The sequence below is a fragment of the Hemitrygon akajei genome, unplaced genomic scaffold (genome assembly GCF_048418815.1).
Source record: "Hemitrygon akajei unplaced genomic scaffold, sHemAka1.3 Scf000047, whole genome shotgun sequence".
NCBI lineage: Eukaryota > Metazoa > Chordata > Chondrichthyes > Myliobatiformes > Dasyatidae > Hemitrygon > Hemitrygon akajei.
In genome coordinates this window covers 1,050,429-1,068,829 of record NW_027331933.1, presented here as the reverse complement: position 1 = coordinate 1,068,829, position 18,401 = coordinate 1,050,429, and the positions used below count along the sequence as shown (strand labels likewise).

Here is an 18,401-nt window from a genome sequence, read left to right as displayed (position 1 = left end):
GCTTAGTCTGTGGGAAAGGATTTGCTCAGTCATCTAACCTACAGAGACACCAGCGAGTTCACCTGCTCAGACTGTGGAAAGGGATTCACAGAGTTAGGTAGCCTAAAAGTACACCAGTTAGTTCACACTGGGGAGCAGCTGTTCACCTGTTCAGACTGTGGGAAGAGATCCACCACATCATCTCACCTAGTGACTCACCAGTCAGTTCACACTGCAGTGAGGGATTTCACCCGCTCAGATTGTGAGAAGGGATTCACTCAGTCATCTGATCTGCTGGCATACAAGTGAGTTCCACTGGGGAGAGGCCTTCGACCTGTGAATGTGGGAAGGCATTCACACGATCATCTCATCTATTAAACCACCAGCGAGTTCACATCACTTAGAGGCCGATCGTCCGCTCAGACTTTGGGAAGAGATTCTCTCAACCGTCTCCACCAAGGCTGCATCATTGTGTTCCACTGGGGAGAGGCCGTTCACCTGCTGTGAATATAGGAAGGGATTCACTCAGTAATCTAACCTTGTAACACACGACTGGGTTCACACTGGGGAGAAAGTTTCAATAAGCTGTAGGCTGGATATTTGCCCATACCCGTTGCTGAATGCAATTTCGAGAGTGACTGGGGGAGTCTAGTACAAGAGGGCATGACTTAAGGTTTGCAGGGCGCCCATTCAGAACAGAGATGCGAAGAATTTTTTTTAGTCAGAGGGTGGTGAATCTGTGGCATTTGTTGCCATGGGTAGCAGTGGAGGCCAAGTCATTGGGTGTGTTTAAGGCAGAGATTGATAGGTATCTGAGTAGTCAGGGCATCAAAGGTTATGGTGAGAAGGTGGGGGAATGGGACTGAAGGGCAGATTGGATCAGCTCATGATGAAATGGTGGAGCAAACTCGATGGGCCGAATGGCTGATTCTGCCCCTGTGTCTTATGGTCTTATGTGATTTGTTTTTCTCATTTGTGTTATTCCTCTTCCTCCTTCTGTCCAAGGTAGTGTTAATCTCAGTGGGTTTGAGTGTAAATAGTCTTTTCTAAACTTGTCATTTCAGTTCTTACTTATCTTTGTAAATTTTACTGATTGAAATGGGACTAAGATATTTTCATTAAAAAAGTCACTGCCGGTATTGATGGAAGTGTTTATTGCCTTTGTTGTATTTGTTAACTATTGAGCTCTGTTCGGCAGTTTTTTAAAGCCTTGAAATAAATTTTGTCAAAGGTTTTCCCAATATTGCACAACTTTCTGTTGTTTTTGCTTGTTGATTTTTCAGATACGTGGATATCACGAGTCCCGGTGAAGGGTCACGGCCGGAAATGTTGATTCCCATCCATAGATGCTGCCTGACCTGCTGAGCTTCTCCAGCACTTTGTGTGAATTTCTCTCGATTTCTTGCATCTGCAGGTCCTCCTGTTTCCCAGATATTTATATGTTTAGTGAAATAACAAGCCGGCCGTGGGGTTGTGTGGCTCTGTTGGTGAAATATTAAATAAAATCATTAGATAAGAGGTGGCATAGGGTTGGGCGGTGTAGAATCTGTGGGTAGTATTAAGGAATAGCAAATGTACAAAAAGACCCTGATGGGAATTGTATAGTGACCCCAAAACAGTAGTAAGTATGTGGTCCACAAATTTCAATGAGAGATAGAAAATGAGTGCCAAAAGGGCAATGTTACAATAGTCATGGGGGATTGTCATGCCAGTGATTAGGAAAATCAGGATGGTGTTGGTCTCAAGAGGAGGAATTCCTAGAATGCCTACAAGATGCATTTTTAGAGCAGCTCGTGGCTGAGCCCACTTGGGGGTCAGCTATTCTGGATTGGGTGTTGTAATGAACCGGAATTAATTAGGTCACTTGAGTCCAAAGAACCCTTAGGGGCAAGTGTTCTTAACATGATCAAATTCACCTTGACATTAGAGAAAGAGAAACTAAAGACAGATATGGAATAAAGAGAATTAGAGAGGCATGAGAGAAAAAAATTGTCAAAATTGATTTGAAAAGAACACGGGCAGGGATTAAAACAGAGCAACAATGGCTGGAATTTCTGGAAGCAATTCGGAAGTCACAGAGAGGAAGTGGTATTCTAAAGGTAAGGTGACAAAACCGTGGCTGATAAGAGAAACCAAAGACACCATATAAAACAAAGAGAGGGCACAGAACAAAAAATACTGAGAAGTTAGAGGATTGGGAAGCTTTTAAAAATGATCAGAATGCAACTAAAATCATTAAAAAGGAAAAGATGGAATACTTAGGTGAGCTAGCCGGTAATATTAAAGAGGATATCATTTTTTTCTTCAGATACATACAGTGCAAAAGAGAGGCAGAATTGGATATCAAACCACTGGGGAATGATGCTGGAGAGGTAGTAATTGGGTGGGGGTGAAAGGTGATGGCTGATGTACTGAATCAGTATCGTACTCTTTGGAAGACGCTGGCAGGAGTATCGAAGTCCCAGATGTCAGTGGTCAGAATGTGTAAAGTTACGTTACTCGGGGGAAAGTAGAAGGAAAGGCGATGAGCTGTGATTTTTTTACTGGAAGGAGAAATCGATATTCATGCCTTCAGGTTGGAGCTATGCAGTTGGAATATGATGTGTTTCATTTCAACCCTGAGGCTGTCACGTTGAACAACTCCAGCCATTGCTATTCTGCCATCATCCCTGCTAGTGTCCCCTTCCAATCAACTTCGGTAAGCTCTTCTCCCGTGCTTCTACGTAGTTCCCCTCACCCTACTAATAAAGATGCATCTTGTTGTACCTTTCCCCTCTCAAAGTGCAGGGTGAATTGCAACATGTTATGATCACAGCGTCAACATGGTTCCTTTACCATAAGCTCCCTAATCAAATTTGGTTCTTTGGACAACACCCAATCCAGAATTAACATTTCTCAAGAGGGCACAAATACAAGCTATTCTAAAAGGCATTGCATTAGTATTTTCCAAATGCCCTCTCTTGAGATCAAACACCAACCTAATTTTCATAATCTACCTCCACCCATCCCGCTCATGGACTGTTTGTCCCACTCACATCGGGGGGTAGATACGCAGCATCCTCGCCAGGACTACCAGCCTTTGGGACAGATACTTTTCCCAAGCAGTAAAGCTAATAAATATCTCTACCCACTAACCCACCCTTCCACAACACCAAACACCTCTACTTTAACATTTCCAGTCTGTCATCTTATATGCAGGCATCCTATGCCGAGCGTCACTTTATGAACATATAATCAATCTGTGCACAGTATATAAGCCGTGGATATATGTTGCTTTTATTGTGTTTCTGTATTGCATTGGAACTGGAGTAATAATTATTTCAACCTCATTTACACCTGTTTGCTGGAAATGAAATTAAACAACCTTGAATCTTGAATAAACATTTCAGCAGGCTGCAGCGTCACATTTCTGTCTCTCAGCGTTTTTGCGGCAGAGCGCCATCGGGTGACAATGGACTCCACCGATCTGGGGGTCCTGTTATTATGGCAAATCACCACTAAGTGGCAGTGTTGTCCACAAAAGGGAGAGGTTTACAGTGATAAAGAGTGGTGTAGTGGACTGGAAGCCAACTGCAAGTGGATGAAGTGCCAGAGATGCCCCAAACCACTCTCCTCACCACTAGTCAGGGTCCCAAACAGTCCTTCCATTTGAGGCAAATTTTCAACATCGTGCCTGTTGGGATCATCTACTGTTTCCAGTTTTCCAGTGTGGCCTGCTCGACATCAGTGAGACCCGATGTAGTCTCTGCATTCTGCTCTCTGTCCCGATCAGATTCTGCAGATGTTGGAGATGCAGAGTAACAGACACAAAATGTTGGAGGAAGTCAGGAGGTCAGGTAGCTTCTATAGAGGGGATAAAGCAAAACAGAGATTTCCTGCCGAGACCCTTCATCAGGACTGGAAGTGAGGAGATGCCGGAATAAGATGGTGCGGGGAAATGAAAGAGTCCAAGCTGGTAGGTGATAGGTGAAGCCAGATAAGAGTGAAGGTGAGTGGGTGGGGGAGGTGGGAGATGAAGTGAGACGCTGTGAGGTGGTTGGTGGAAAATGCAAAGGACTGAAAAGGAGGAATCTAATAGTACAGGAGAGCCGACAATGGGAAAGAAAGTAAAGGGGAACCAGAGGAAGACGATCCGCAGTGGAGAAGAGAGAAGTGAGGAGACAGAATGGAGGAGACTGGCGTGTGGGTTGATGAAATGAAAAGGTGGAGATAGAAATTAAAGGTATCGATGCTCATGCCATCCGGATGTAATATGAGGTGTTGCTCCTCCAACCTGAGAGTGCACTCATCGTCTTAGTTAAACAATGAACAGGAAGGGAGAGTGGATTAATAGTTTTCCCCTTGGATCCCTATTAACTCAATCCTCTCTCACCTTAAACCAATCCTCTCTGGTTGTTGATTCCACAAAAATGGGGTAAAAGAAAAAAATAAACGTAGAAAACCTACAGCATAATACAGGCTCTTCGGCCCACTAAGTTGTGCTGAGCATGTCCCTAAATTAGAATTTACGAGGGTTACCCATAGCCCTCTATTTATCTAAGCTCCATGTACCTATCCAGTAGTCTCTTAAAAGACCCTATCGTAGCCGCCTCCACCACCATTGCCGGCAGCCCATTCCACACACTCATCACTCTGAGTATGAAACTTACCCCTGACATCTCCTCTGTACCTGCTCCCAAGCACATTAAACCAGTGCCCTCTGTGGTAGCTATTTTAGCCCTGAGGAAAAGCCGCTGACTATCTACACGATCAATGCCTCTCATCATCTTGTACACCTCTATCAGGTCACCTCTCATCCTCAGTCGCTCCAAGGAGAAAAGGCCGAATTATCTCAGCTGCGCACATTCTCCGTTTCTGTACACTTATAGTTTGGAACACCTGCATAATGTCGGCCTCATTAGTAAGTCTTCGGAATCTGTTGAATTTATAACACTGCTAGTGTACAGTAGAGAGTCAATTCAGACCTGCTAAACCCTACCACTGATTCTGTACCACGACAGTCCTTTTAAATCCTCCCCTGTTGCTCCCCTCTCGTTCTCCCTGTGGAATGGGTTGCAGTCACCACTCTGTGGGTGAAGATGTTTCCCTTGAATTTTCTGCAGACTGAAGAAGTCGAGCTGACTGCAGTTCTGTCTGAGATGTTCTTCACCCCTCTCATCTCTGGGCTGAGGAAGAATGACATTGGTAGTTAACCTCCTCAATCACGACTCTTTATGGGTCATTTTCCCTGCTTCTGAAGGGTTGTTGAAAACACTACTGTACTCTAAAGACTGAAAGCAGAATGGAAAACCATCTGTTGGATGTTCAACGAAGCTGGGTCAGAAACCAGAGCTGAGTCTGCACGGGGCAGCGTTTGGGGCTCTGGACGATGGTCGGGGTAAGAAAGTACGATGAGGAAAAGGGAATGAGCAGCGGGGCGTGGCAACGAATGGCAGAGTAGCAACACCTGGAAGCTGATTGATGGAGAAAATAATTTGGTTGTCTGACTGATGACACAAACAATACCTGTGGTGAGGTGCTCCACTGGTTGAGGAACACGTGTGTGTTGGGAATGGTTTTATCTATTGGGGGAGTTGTTCCTGCTTGTTTATCCTGTAATATAACCAGATGGATTGACCTATCTGAAATAATGTATTGATGATCATATAATTTGTAAGATTTTGACACTAAAACTATATCGGGCTTGAATTTATGGTACCTTTATGAAGTGATGGCATTCATGAGTTTGTATTTTAAAGCAAGATTTTGGTGAATGATATTTGCCATTTGTTTGTACCTTTGTAAGTAATCAGATTGAGTTAAACTGCTGCAGGATCCTGGAATGTGTTGGATTGTGTCTGGTTTCTCTGGCATTTTCTGCACTAACTGCCTCGTTTGTTAATATTTCATGTATTTTTGATGTTTCCCCCCTTTTGTCAAACATCTTGTCCTGTATTTCTGCAGGGAACCCCTTTGTTTTTTGGGGAGAGGTCTCCAACTCTCAGTCAGGTGTTCGAGGCTTCCTTGTCACCATCGAGTCTACTCAGATCGTTGGGATGTCTCCCATGGAGGGTCATACTCATTCCACTCGTTCATGTTTTCTTCCAGAGTGATGATTTATTGTTCTGAGTTGGCCTCTCATGTACGTGTTCTGGTCTGTATTTCTTATCACGATTGCAAATACACACATGGAGTGCTGAATCCTGTTCATTTTTGATGAAAATATATACTTAAAAGTTTTATCTGACTGTTTTTCTTGTTTTTTTTATTGAAGTTCATTATCAAACATTTCCAGAAGATGTATTTCAGACATTGTAGATATATATCATATAATCATATATGCCACAAATCTCCACATAGAATTTATCTGAGGTATACACTTATAGAAAAGAGTGAAAGAAAAAACAAGCAAAAGGAAAAAAAAACTATGTACAAGTAGGGAGTGATCTTTTTTTTCTACAACATATTCATTGATTTGTGAGAATAAAATCAGGCCTATGAGGCATTACGTAGTTAAACCATTTTTCCCAGTATGAATCAAATTGTTCCAGATTATGATTATCTTCTCCATTTTGTAAATGTCCATTGTAATTTCCATCCATGCATTTAAACTTGGGCTCTCCTGTGATAACCATTTCCTAGTAACAGTCTTTATACCAGCCGCCAACAATATATTCATTAAATATTTATCTTTTTTCAACCATTTTTGAGGTATATATCCAAAATATATGGACTTACTCCCCAAGGGTATTTCACATTTAAAGACGCCATATCGGGCATTGTGTATCCCCCTCCAATAGTCTTTGATAACAGGGCAGTCACAAAAAATATAATGATGATTTGCATTTCGATTTCCACAGTTTCTCCAGCAAACAGCGAGGTTACTACCATAATGGGATTTCTGGGAGGGTGTAATAAAATATCTTATCAAGTTTTTCCATCCGAACTCCCTCCATTTCTGAGAACTGGTAACTTCCATTGATACCTCCATATTATTGTCCATTCTTCCTCAGATATAATTATCCCTCCTTCCTTCTCCCATTTTGTTTTAATGTATGAAGTCAAATATGTTTTAAGATTTGACAAACCCTGATGCATGCTTGAAATAATTCTACTACCGTTATCTGAATTATATGCTTTGCTAATTAGCTCTATCATGCATGTGCTTGCCTTGGTTACAATTTTAAGCATCCTATTAACATACTGTCACATCTATAAATACTGATAAAAATCTTGTTTTTCTAAATGTTTATCTTTCAGCTTTTCAAAGCTGAACAGTGTTCCTTCTTTCATTATGTTGCAAAGAACTGTTATTCCTTTAGCTGTCCAGTCCTTAAATCTAGCATGCAATTTATTTGGTGTAAAATCCGAGTCATATGCACACCATTTAAGAATTGCGGTATCTCCCTCTAGGTTATATTCTTTTATAGCAGTTTTCTATATTTTAAGAGTCAATTTCACCCATGGATTATCAATAGTATTTATGTACCTTTGCAAGTTATTATCAGCCAAAATTGCTTGTATGGGGAATGGATGTACCCACTCCTCAATGTTTTTCCATTGAGCGTCATACGATGGGTTGCTCCAGCATATCACAGCTCTCAACTGTTCTGCAAAGTAATAACCTCGAAGAGAAGTTAGGCCACATCCACCCTTCTCCTTTGCTAATTGCAAAGTTTTGAGATGAACTCTAGGCCTTTTACCTTGCCAAATATACCTTGATAACATCTTGTTCCATTCATGGAATTGATTTTGATTAATCTCTATTGGTAGGGTCTGAAAGAGATATAACAGTCTGGGCAGTATATCCATTATAATAGACTCAATCCTTGAACTGAAACTAAAAGAAAGAAATCAGGTTCCATCTTGCTATATCTTCCTTAATGTCTTGTGCCCCTTTCTAGGGTAAGTCTATTTGATAAATATCCATTGATTTTAATCCTAGCGGTAGGGTTGTCATATAGTGCCTGTATAGTTTTAATAATTGTTATGGAAACCAAATCTATGTAAAACTCTGTAAAGAAAATTCCAATTAACTGAATCAAATGCCTTTTCAGCGTCCACGCTTATCACTATTGCTTTGATTTTTTTTGTCTATATGATCCATAATGTACAATATCATTTGTATATTGTACAAACACGAGGAAATCTGCAGATGCTGGAAATTCAAAGAACACACAGACAATGCTGGTGGAACACAGCAGGCCAAGGAAGCATCTACAGGGAGAAGCACTGTTGACGTCTCAGGCCGAGACCCTTCGTCAGGACTAACAGAAAGGAAAGATACTAAGAGATTTGAAAGTAGGAGGGGGAGGGGGAAATGCGAAATGATAGGAGAAGACCGGAGGGGGTGGAGTGAAGCTGAAAGCTTGAAAGGTGATTGGCAAAAGTGATACAGAGCTGGAGAAGGGAAATGATCATGGGACAGGAGGCCTAGGGAGGAAGAAAGGGGGAGGGGAGCACCAGAGGGAGATAAAGAACAGGCAGAGTGATGGGCAACTAAATATGTCAGGGATGGGGTAAGGGGAGGAGGGGCATTAACGGAAGTTAGAGAAGTCAATGTTCATGCCTTTCTTTCTCCCTTATCACTATTGCTTTGATTTTATATGAATTTGTATACATGTTCCCTCTCTTCAGCAAGAGTCATTCCTTTGCCGCCCGGCTGGCAGTTTCCACAGCCGCAACCCCCGCATTTTGGCTCGCGTGCTGCGCCAATACTATCCCACTTCCGATTTCCACGCTCGATTTCCACAGCAGTTTTCTAGAACACAAAAGATGTCATCTACAGTTTTATAAGTATTGAGGCAAAGGTCTCTTCTGACTTTGTTGTTCAGACTGTCCAGCAGTTGAACCTTTTTCACCTCTCTTGAACCGGTCGGCTCTCCCTGCCTCTGGAGTGCTTCCCAGTCCTTTCTCCACCTGTGAAAATCACGTCTGCTGCCAGTAAACTTAGGAAGGGCCGTCGGTTTCAGTCTGATGGCTGGCGTGGGAAAATTGGAGGAAAAGCCCAATGCTGTCGGTGTTAGTCTTTCAGCATCCTCCTTTCTCCTTGCCTGTATGAAATGGGCCTTCTTGGAAACCAACTTGGGGACGTGGAGTTCGAGCCCCTATAGGTGACTCTGAAGGTGCATCCAATCCCCTGGCGGGATCCATCGTTCCCACCGACCATACACCTCCTTCGCTGTCTTTACCAGTCCTTGCAGGTGGTTAAGCATGCAGCTATACGCCTCCTGGTGGCCATTGGGTTGTACAGCAGCAACATCATCACATTCATCCTCTGCTGCTTGTAGTACTGTGAGCAACTCAACATTTCCAAAGTTGGTCCAAAGAGTCTACTGGATCAGCCTTCTGATTTCCTTTTGTTTCAACTCACACTCATTTGCCGTCTTTGCCAGGTTGGCTTTTTGCTGTTCAGTTGACACAGCTACTTTCTCTGTGTTCAGCTCCGCCTCCCGTTCTGCAGTGAGTCCGGCCTCCGCATCATCATTGGCTTCCATGACTCTCTCGGCTTCCATTGTGAGTTTATTGAAACTCACTCTGAGCTCCTCTTCAGACATGTCTTCATAGGTCCTGGTAATGCTGTTGGCCAGACGAGAGAACAATCTTTTTGCTGTCATTCTCTCCAGCTTGAGTTGCTCAACTGATTTCCCAATAGCTTGATCAGACATGTTTGATTCCGTCTGCAGGCTGTTCACAGGTGAGAGTACAACTTTTTAGTGATGCTTCGATGTTGTTTTATCTGAACTTGATTTCCTTCCTTCTTCAGGACTCCAGGTTATTGCTCTTGCTGTTCCAGCTCAAAGCTCCCAGATTTCTGTTTCCTGGTCAAGCAGTATTTTCACTGTCAACCAGTTTTTCACTGTCAAGTCGGAGTTCTTGATCCCATGTGCAGCTTCCCCACTTGAAAGGGACTGAATACGCCTATCCGAAGGTTTTAACGATTCCACTCAATGACCAAACAACTTTCCTTTTTATTTTTATTTTCGCAAATGTGGCAGTTGGTAATTATTAGTCAGTAGTCATAAATAATCAGCGGTAAGTCAGTCATTAGTCTAGTCAAGGATAGTCATAAGTCAGAAGGCAGTGGCAGAAGCATTAGCATTAGGATCAGGTGAAAAACTGGCTGCCTGTCAGACTTCGGAGATGATTTCGGACCTGCACCTCCGTTTCTCTACTGGACCGTTATGGTTCCAAACTGGGTGAACTCTCTTGAAGGTTCGCGAGCTCTTCTTAAGCCTCACGCCGTTTTCAAGAAGTGCCTGTGTGCGATTATCTCGGTAGCAGAGTTAACCCAAATGCAGAGACAGCAGTACTCCTTTCCCTGAAACAGTCTCAACAATTATTTAAAGTTCGGCATCTTACCATGGGTTGTGACGCTGCTCCTGGCTGGCGATGTGACGCTGCTCCTGGCTGCTGATGTGACGCTGCTCCTGGCTGCTGATGTGACGCCACTCTCGGACTGTCACTGTGACGCTGCGGGTTCTGCCCAAATGTTCTGGGCAGAAACCACCCTCAGGCAGTAGGTTCCGTCCTCTCTGCCAGTGAACTCTTGCTCTTCCTTAATACCTTCCTGAAACTCAAGTTTGACTTGACAATCATGCACAGTTGGTGGAGATAGCCGAGAGAATCTCTGCCCAAAGACTGAGCAGGTGATCGGCCTCTACCCAGTGTGAACTCGTTGGTGTGCCAGGAGTTTGGACGACTGAGTGAATCCTTTGCCACATTCTGAGCAGGTGAACGGCCTCTCCCCAGTGTGAACTCGCTGGTGATTCCGTAGGGTGGATAACTGTGTGAATCCCTTTCCACAGTCTGAGCAGGTGAATGGCCTCTCCCCAGTGTGAACTAATCTGTGTGCCAATAGGGTGGATGACCGTGTGAATCTCTTCCCACAGACTGAGCAGGTGAACGGCCTCTCCCCAGTGTGAACTCGCTGGTGACTCTGTAGGGCGGATGAATCACTGAATCCCTTCCCACATTCTGAGCAGGTGAATGGCTTCTCCCCAGTGTGAATTCGTTGGTGACTGTGTAGGCTGGATAACTGTGTGAATCCCTTTCCACAGACTGAGCAGGTGAATGGCTTCTCCCCAGTGTGAACTCGTTGGTGACTGCGTAGGGCGGATGAATCACTGAATCCCTTCCCACAGTCTGAACAGATGAATGGCCTCTCCCCAGTGTGAATTCGTTGGTGACTGTGTAGGCTGGATAACTGAGTGAATCCCTTCCCACAGTTCGAGCAGGTGAACGGCCTCTCCCCAGTGTGAACTCGCTGGTGATTTTGTAGATCAGATAATTGAGTGAATCCCTTCCCACAGTTCGAGCAGGTGAATGGTTTCTCCCCAGTGTGAACTCGCAGATGTCTCTGTAGGCTGGATGAATTACTGAATCCCTTGCCACAGTCTGAGCAGGTGAATGGCCTCTCCCCAGTGTGAACATGTTGGTGACTCTGTAGGTTGGATGACTGAGTGAATCCCTTCCCACATTCTGAGCAGGTGAACGGCCACACCCCAGTGTGAACTCGCTGATGTACCTTCAGTTCAGATGAACGAGTGAATCCCTCCCCACAGTCTGAGCAGGTGAACGGCCTCTCCCCAGTGTGAACTCGCTGATGTACCTTCAGTTCAGATGACCGAGTGAATCTTTTCCCACAGTCTGAGCAGCTGAACGGCTTCTCCCCAGTGTGAACTCGCTGGTGACTCTGTAGGTTGTATAACTGAGTAAATCTCTTCCCACAATCTGAGCAGGTAAATGGCCTCTCCCCAGTGTGAACTGACTGGTGTGCTTGTAGGTGGGATGACTGAGTAAATCCCATCCCACAGTCTGAGCAGGTGAATGGCCTCTCTCCAGTGTGAACTCGCTGATGTACCTTCAGTGCAGATAACTGACTGAACCCCTTCCCACAGTCTGAGCAGTTGAATGGCCTCTCTCCAGTGTGAACACGTTGGTGTGTCCGTAGGTCAGATGACTGAGTGAATCCCTTCCCACAGTCTGAGCAGGTGAATGGCCTCTCTCCAGTGTGAACACGTTGGTGAACCAGTAGATGAGATGACTGAGTGAATCCCTTCCCACAGTCTGAGCAGGTGAATGGCTTCTCCCCATTGTGAACTGACTGGTGTCTCAGTAGGTGAGATGACCGAGTGAATCCCTTCCCACAGTCCGAGCAGGTGAATGGGCGCTCCTCGGTGTGAACTCGCTGGTGAGCCATTAGATCAGATGACCGAGTGAATGCTTCCCCACAAATTCAGCAGATGACCAGCCTCTGCCCAGTGTGAACTGACTGGTGTGTCCACAGGTGAGAAGACTGACTGAATCCCTTCCCACACACAGAACAGGTGAATGGCCTTGCCCAGTGTGAACTTGCTGATGTACCTTCAGTTGAGATGACCGAGTGAATCCATTCCCACTGTCTGAGCAGGAAGGATGGTTGATTGAATCCCTTGCTCCTTAAATATCTAGACTGAGACAGCACAACTGGTGTGTTGTGTTTGAATTCCCATAGACAAATTCCTTGGCGATTAACCTGTAAAAAGATTTAAAAATCCATCAGTGGGTGAAGGACAACATTTGAGATGAGATCACTTGAGTTGCCAAGGTGTGATCCGACATCACACTGTTACAATGAAGTTCAACGCAAGTTGGAGAGAGAAATCACCTTCTAACTGGGCACAGTGCTGGTATCTGGAACGACCCTCAAACTCTCTGATGTTCTATAAGAATGGGGCACTTATGCCATCTCTAATCTGTGACTTGGCTCTGTTTGACTCTGTCCATTTGAATTAGTCCCTCTTCCCACTGAGCTGAAAGGGTGTCTGGCCCCACGGTAACTAAACCCTCACACGTAAATAGCCTTTGTTGATGTGCAGCTGGGGTTTTCCTTTATGTAATGTTAATTTAAAGTGCCACAGTTTCAATGCCATGTCAATATCTCCTGACCTGGCTGGTGGCGTAGTGGCATCAAAGCCAGACTTCGGGACGAAAGGTCCTGAGTTCGAATCCAGCTGGCTCCCCTGCACGCTTTCCATCCGTGCTGGGTTACGAGCTGGTGATCTCTTTGGAAACTCACCCGGCAGAAGTTTCCCCTCATGTTCCCCTGAACGTTTCACCTTTCACCCTTAACCCATGGCCTCTGGTTATAGTCACACCCCATCTCAGTGGTAAAAGCCAGCTTGCTTTTACCCTATCTCTAACCCTCATAATTGTAGTATACCTCCTTCAAATCTCCCCTCAATCTTCCACATTCCAAGTAATAAAGTCCTGGCCTGTTCAATCTCCCCTTATAACCCAAGTCCTCCAGACCTGGCAACATCATTGTGAATTTTCTCCGAACGCTTTCAAAGTCTTTACATCTTTCCTGTAGGTTGGTGACCAAAACTGCACTCAATACTCCAGATTAGGCCTCACCAATGTCTTGTACAAAGTCAACATAACATAGCATTCAGTACTTCGGTTTATGAAGGCGAATGTGCCAAAATCTTTCTTTCCGTCCCTATCAAACTGTGACACCAGTTTCAGTGAAATATAGACCTGTATTCCCAGATCCCATTCTTCAACAACACTCCTCCATGTCCGACCAGTCACTGCGTAAGACCCACCCTGGTAGGTCTCACCAACATGCAACACCTCGCACTTGTCTGCATTGAATTCCATTTTCCATTTCTCAAGCCATATTTCCACCTGGTCCCATTCGCACAGCAAGCCATGATAGTCGTCTCGCAGTCCGCTGAATCCCCAGACTCGGTTTCATCCACAAGTTTGCTGATCCAGTTAACCACACTATTATCCAGATTACTGATATAGAGGACAAACAACAACAGATCCAGCACTGATCCCTGTGGCAACCACTAGTCACAGGTTCCAGTCAGAGAGGCAACCATCTGCTACCACATTCTGGCTTCTCCCAAAGACAGTGTCTCATCCGATTTACTGTCTAATCTTGAATGCTGAGTGACTGAACCTTCTTGACCAGCTTCCCATATGAGAGTTTGTCAAGTGCCTTGCTAAAGTCCATGTAGACAACATCCACTGCCTTGTCTTCATCCACTTCCCTGATAACTTCCTCAAGAGACTCTGTGAGACTGGTTAGACATGACCTACCATGCACAAAGCCATGCTGTCTATCCTTAATCAGTCCACATTTATCCAATTACTTATATATCCGGTTCCTGCACATATGTTCTAATAACTTTCCCACTACTGATGTCAAGCTCACTAACGTAACATTTTCTCGTTTCTCCTTAGAGCCCTTCTCGAACAGTGGAACAACATTGGCTGTCCGCCAATCCTCTAATACCTCACCTGTCACTAAGGATTATTTCAATATCTCTGCTTGGACCCCGACAATTTCTGCACTTGTCTTCCGCAGTGTCCTGCGGAACAACTTGTCAGGCCCTGGGGATTTATCCACGCTAATTTGCCTTAAGACAGCCAACAGCTCCACCCCTATAATCTGTCCAGAGTCTCTGAAGTTGATGCTGTTTTGCCTCACCTCTATAGACTCTGTGTCCATCTCCTGAGTAAATGCGGATGCAACACTACTATTTAAAACCTCCCCCATCTATTTTGTCTCCCGTATAGATTACCATTCTGATCGTCCAGAGTGGGCATGTTTGTGTTCTGACCTTCTCCATGTTTCTGTGACAGAGAAGCTGGCCAAAACTTGACTGGAAGGGGAATCTGGTAGGAGTGACGACAGAGCAGCAATGGCTGGAGTTTCTGGGAGCAATTCGGGAGCTGAGTGATAGACACATCCCAAAGAAGTGGAAGCATTGGAAAGGCAGGAGGACACAACTGTGAAATGAGAAGCCAAAGCCAACACAAAAGCCAAAGGGAGGGCAAATAATAGAGCAAAAAACATTGGGAAGCTTTTAGAAACCAACAGAAGACAACTAAAGAAAGTCAGATGAGCTCAGGGTGTGGGAGTATGAAATTGTAGTCATTAATGCATCTTGGTAGCACCCAACAGCCTGAGGAATTTAGAGGAACAAAATATCTGGGGCCTCGATATCTCTTGAAAACAGACGTTCCCTGCACCAGTTACCTTTCAACTTTTATTTTGGTAGGCACGTACAAACTCTACACCCTCAAAATTTCACTTCTGAAGAACTCCCACTCACCAAGTACTCCTTTACCATAAAACATCCTGTTCCAAACTACACTTGTCAAATCCTTGAAAATACCATAAAAATTGATCTTGCTCCAATCTAGAATCTCAAGAGAGGTCCAGACCTCTGGTTTTCGGTACTTACTTGGAAACTCATGGCATTATGATCACTATACACAAAGTGTTGTGATACACTAATTTCTGTCACCAGTCCTGGATCATTTCCCAACAGCTTATTGCACACTTCTACGCCGGATGTTTTACATACTGATTAAGGCTCATTTGACAAACTCTACCCCATCTAGTCCTTTTACAGTATGAGTGTCCCAGTCAATATATGGAAAGTTAAAATCACTGACTATATCAACTTTTGTTTCTTGGTATAGTCTGTGAACTCTCTACAAATTTGTTCCTCTAAATCCCTCAGACCGTTGGGTGCAACCAATTCCCAGTAATGCCTATGATATCACAATTCCATGCCCTGGGCTCATCTGGTTTTCCTATGATGCTTCTTGCATCGTGATTTCCACAGCTCAACACATTCATCGCACCATGCTCAAGCATTTAATTGCTGACTCTATCTGAGGTCTGAACAACATCTGTTTGGTGTCAAGAAAACAACCTCTCCCTCAATGTCAGAAAAACCTCTGACGCTGATTTTGTGGTGGGGATGCAGGAAAGGTTTTCTTCTGATGACTCTTCCATGAAGGTCATATTTGTGCACGTGTCGCTACACAGTAGAACAGTGCACCACCACTCCAGAGGCTGCTAAATCTTCCTGAATGTTTTTTTTTACAGTCAAACGGGGGTTTCGATTTGCCTTTCCAGCAATCCTACGAGCAGTTCTCTCGGAAAGTTTTCTTGGTCTTCCAGACATCAACTTAACCTCCGTCGTTCCTGTTAACTGCCATTTCTTAATTACATTGCAAACTGAGGAAACGTTGCTATCTTCTTATAGCCTTCTGCTGCTTTGAGGGCATCATTTATTTTAACTTTCAGAGTGCTAGGCAGCTGCTTAGAGGAGCCCATGGCTGCTGATTGTTGGGACAAGGTTTGAGGAGTCAGGGTATTTATAAAGCTTTGCAATTTGCATAACCTGGCCTGTCCTAACGATGACTGTGAACAAGCCATTGTCCTAACAAGCTAATTCAGGTCTAAGACCTTGGTAAAATTTAACTGAGAGCTCAAATCTCTTGGGGTGCCCAGACTTTTCGATGGTGCTCCTTTCCTTTTTCCCCACTCTAAAATTGTACAAAACAGAAATAATACACTAAACTCCTCATGAAGGGTTTCGGCCCGAAACGTTGTCACTACCTCCTCCCATAGATGCTGTCTGGCCTGCTGAGTTCTGCCAGCATTTTGTGTTTTTAATAACACACTAATCTTGCTTAAAATGTTGAAAAGAATGTTTTGTCTTTAATTTTATGAATTTTGGAGACCAGTTCACCCTCTACTCACTTAACTATTCACAGTAACAGGAAGTTTGACCAGTGGTGCCCAGCCGTTTGCATACCACTGTATGGGATGGGGTGGAGAGCGCAGGGTGTGACGGGGAGGAGGAGGAGGAGGAGTGGGACTGACAGGGAGCGAAGAGGGAGAACGCGTGGGGTGAGTGGTAGATTTAGAGGGTGAGAAAGAGGGGAAGACAATGTGGGATACGGGAGCCAGCAGGGAGAGTGTTTGAGAGAGGGGGGAGGGTGGGATGTAGGGAGAGAGATAGAGAGGTTGAGAGCTGGAAATGGAGGCGGTTACAAGAGTGGCGGAGGTGAGTGAGTGAGAGAGACAAGTTTATGAGAGAGGAGGAGATGGAGAGGGGAAGACAGAGGGTGACAGAGATTGAGAGTGAGGTGGCGGGTGATAGGGGTAGGGATAGGGATTGTGGGATGTGAGAGAGAATGGAAGAGTAAGAGAGACAGATGGATAGAGGGGAGAGTGTGTGAGAGAAATGAAGAGAGGTATGAGAGAGTGAGGAGGAAGAGAGACGAGAGAGGAGTACGATTTGTTACTAGAGGAGTAGAGAGAGTGGCAAAGAAGGAGAGCGCGAGGAAAGGGACGAAAGAGAGTGGGAGACTGGTCGAGTAGCAGTGTAACTGAGAGGGACAGAGAAGAGGGAAGGGGGAGGGAGAGAGGCGGTGAGGAAGCAAGAAAGGCAAGGAGATGGTGTGTATGATTAGAATTGTTAGACTAACTATTCATTCAGTCCCCAGTAGCAGGGTCATTAATCACGTATGTTCACAAGTCACCGAACAAATCCACCGTGGGATTACGGTTCCATGCTGGGAATTATGAGTGTGAGGGCAGCTTGCTGTTCTCGGTGTCGGATGTGGGAGGTCCCGGAGTCTCCCAGCCTCCCGGACGTTCACATCTGCGCCAGGTGCGCCGAGCTGCAGTTCCTAAGGGACTGTGCCAGGGAACTGGAGCTGCAGCTCGATGACCTTCGTCTGGTCAGGGAGAGCGAGGAGATGATGGAGAGGAGTTACAGGCAGGTGGTCACACCGGGGCCATGAGAGGCTGACAGGTGGGTCATGATTAGGAGGGGGAAGGGGAAGAGTCAGGTACTAGAGAGTACCCCTGTGGCTGTACCCCTTGACAATAAGTACTCCTGTTTGAGTACTGTTGGAGGGGGGATGGGGGGGAGAGAGCCTACCTGGGGGAAACAACAGCGGCCGTGCCTCCGGCACAGAGTCCGGCCCTGTGGCTCAGAAGGGTAGGGAAAGGAAGAGGAAGGCAGTAGCAATAGGGGACTCGATAGTTAGGGGTTCAGATAGGCGATTCTGTGTACGCAGTCAGGAGACCCGGATGGTAGTTTGCCTCCCTGGTGCCAGGGTCCGGGATGTTTCTGATCACGTCCATGATATCCTGAAGTGGGAGGGTGAGGAGCCAGAGGTCGTGGTACATATAGGTACCAATGACATAGTTAGGAAAAGGGAAGAGGTCCTGAAAGGAGAATATAGGGAGTTAGGGAGGGAGTTAAGAAGGTCCGCAAAGGTAGTAATCTCGGGATTACTGCCTGTGCCACGTGGCAGTGACAGTAGTAATGGACTGAGGTGGAGGATAAATGCGTGGCTGAGGGATTGGAGCAGGGGGAAGGGATTCAAGATTCTGGATCATTGGGACCTCTTTTGGGGCAGGTGTGACCTGTACAAAAAGGACGGGTTGCATTTGAAACCTAGGGGGACCAATATCCTGGCGGGGAGATCTGTGAAGGCTACTGGGGAGACTTTAACCTAGAATGGTTGAGGGGTGGGAATCAAATTGAAGAGACCGGGAGAGAGGAGGTTAGTTCACAAATAGAGAAAGCTTATAGACAGTGTGAGGAAATCTAGGAATAATGGTGCATATTACC

General features: G+C 45.2%; 3 protein-coding genes across 6 annotated transcripts in view; 1 reads left to right on the top strand and 2 right to left on the bottom strand.

The window, feature by feature from the left end:
• Positions 1-18,401, top strand: part of LOC140720786 (uncharacterized) — a 99,824-nt gene that overhangs the window by 23,631 nt on the left and 57,792 nt on the right. The window lies entirely within an intron of this gene.
• LOC140720783 (uncharacterized) overlaps positions 1-18,401 on the bottom strand; it is a 421,256-nt gene that overhangs the window by 361,811 nt on the left and 41,044 nt on the right. Inside the window, exon 4 of one of the 4 annotated variants that reach the window (XR_012097258.1) lies at positions 1,117-1,460. The exons of the other annotated variants lie outside the window; for them this stretch is intronic. The gene's annotated coding sequence lies outside the window, so the exon portion shown is untranslated. Of the gene's footprint in view, positions 1-1,116; positions 1,461-18,401 lie in introns of those variants that run through there. 4 annotated transcript variants of the gene reach the window in all.
• Positions 6,263-12,302, bottom strand: LOC140720785 (uncharacterized). Its single transcript, XM_073035630.1, has one exon. The coding sequence runs from the start codon at positions 12,158-12,160 to the stop codon at positions 10,619-10,621; it is 1,542 nt and encodes a 513-aa protein (XP_072891731.1). The 5' UTR covers positions 12,161-12,302; the 3' UTR covers positions 6,263-10,618.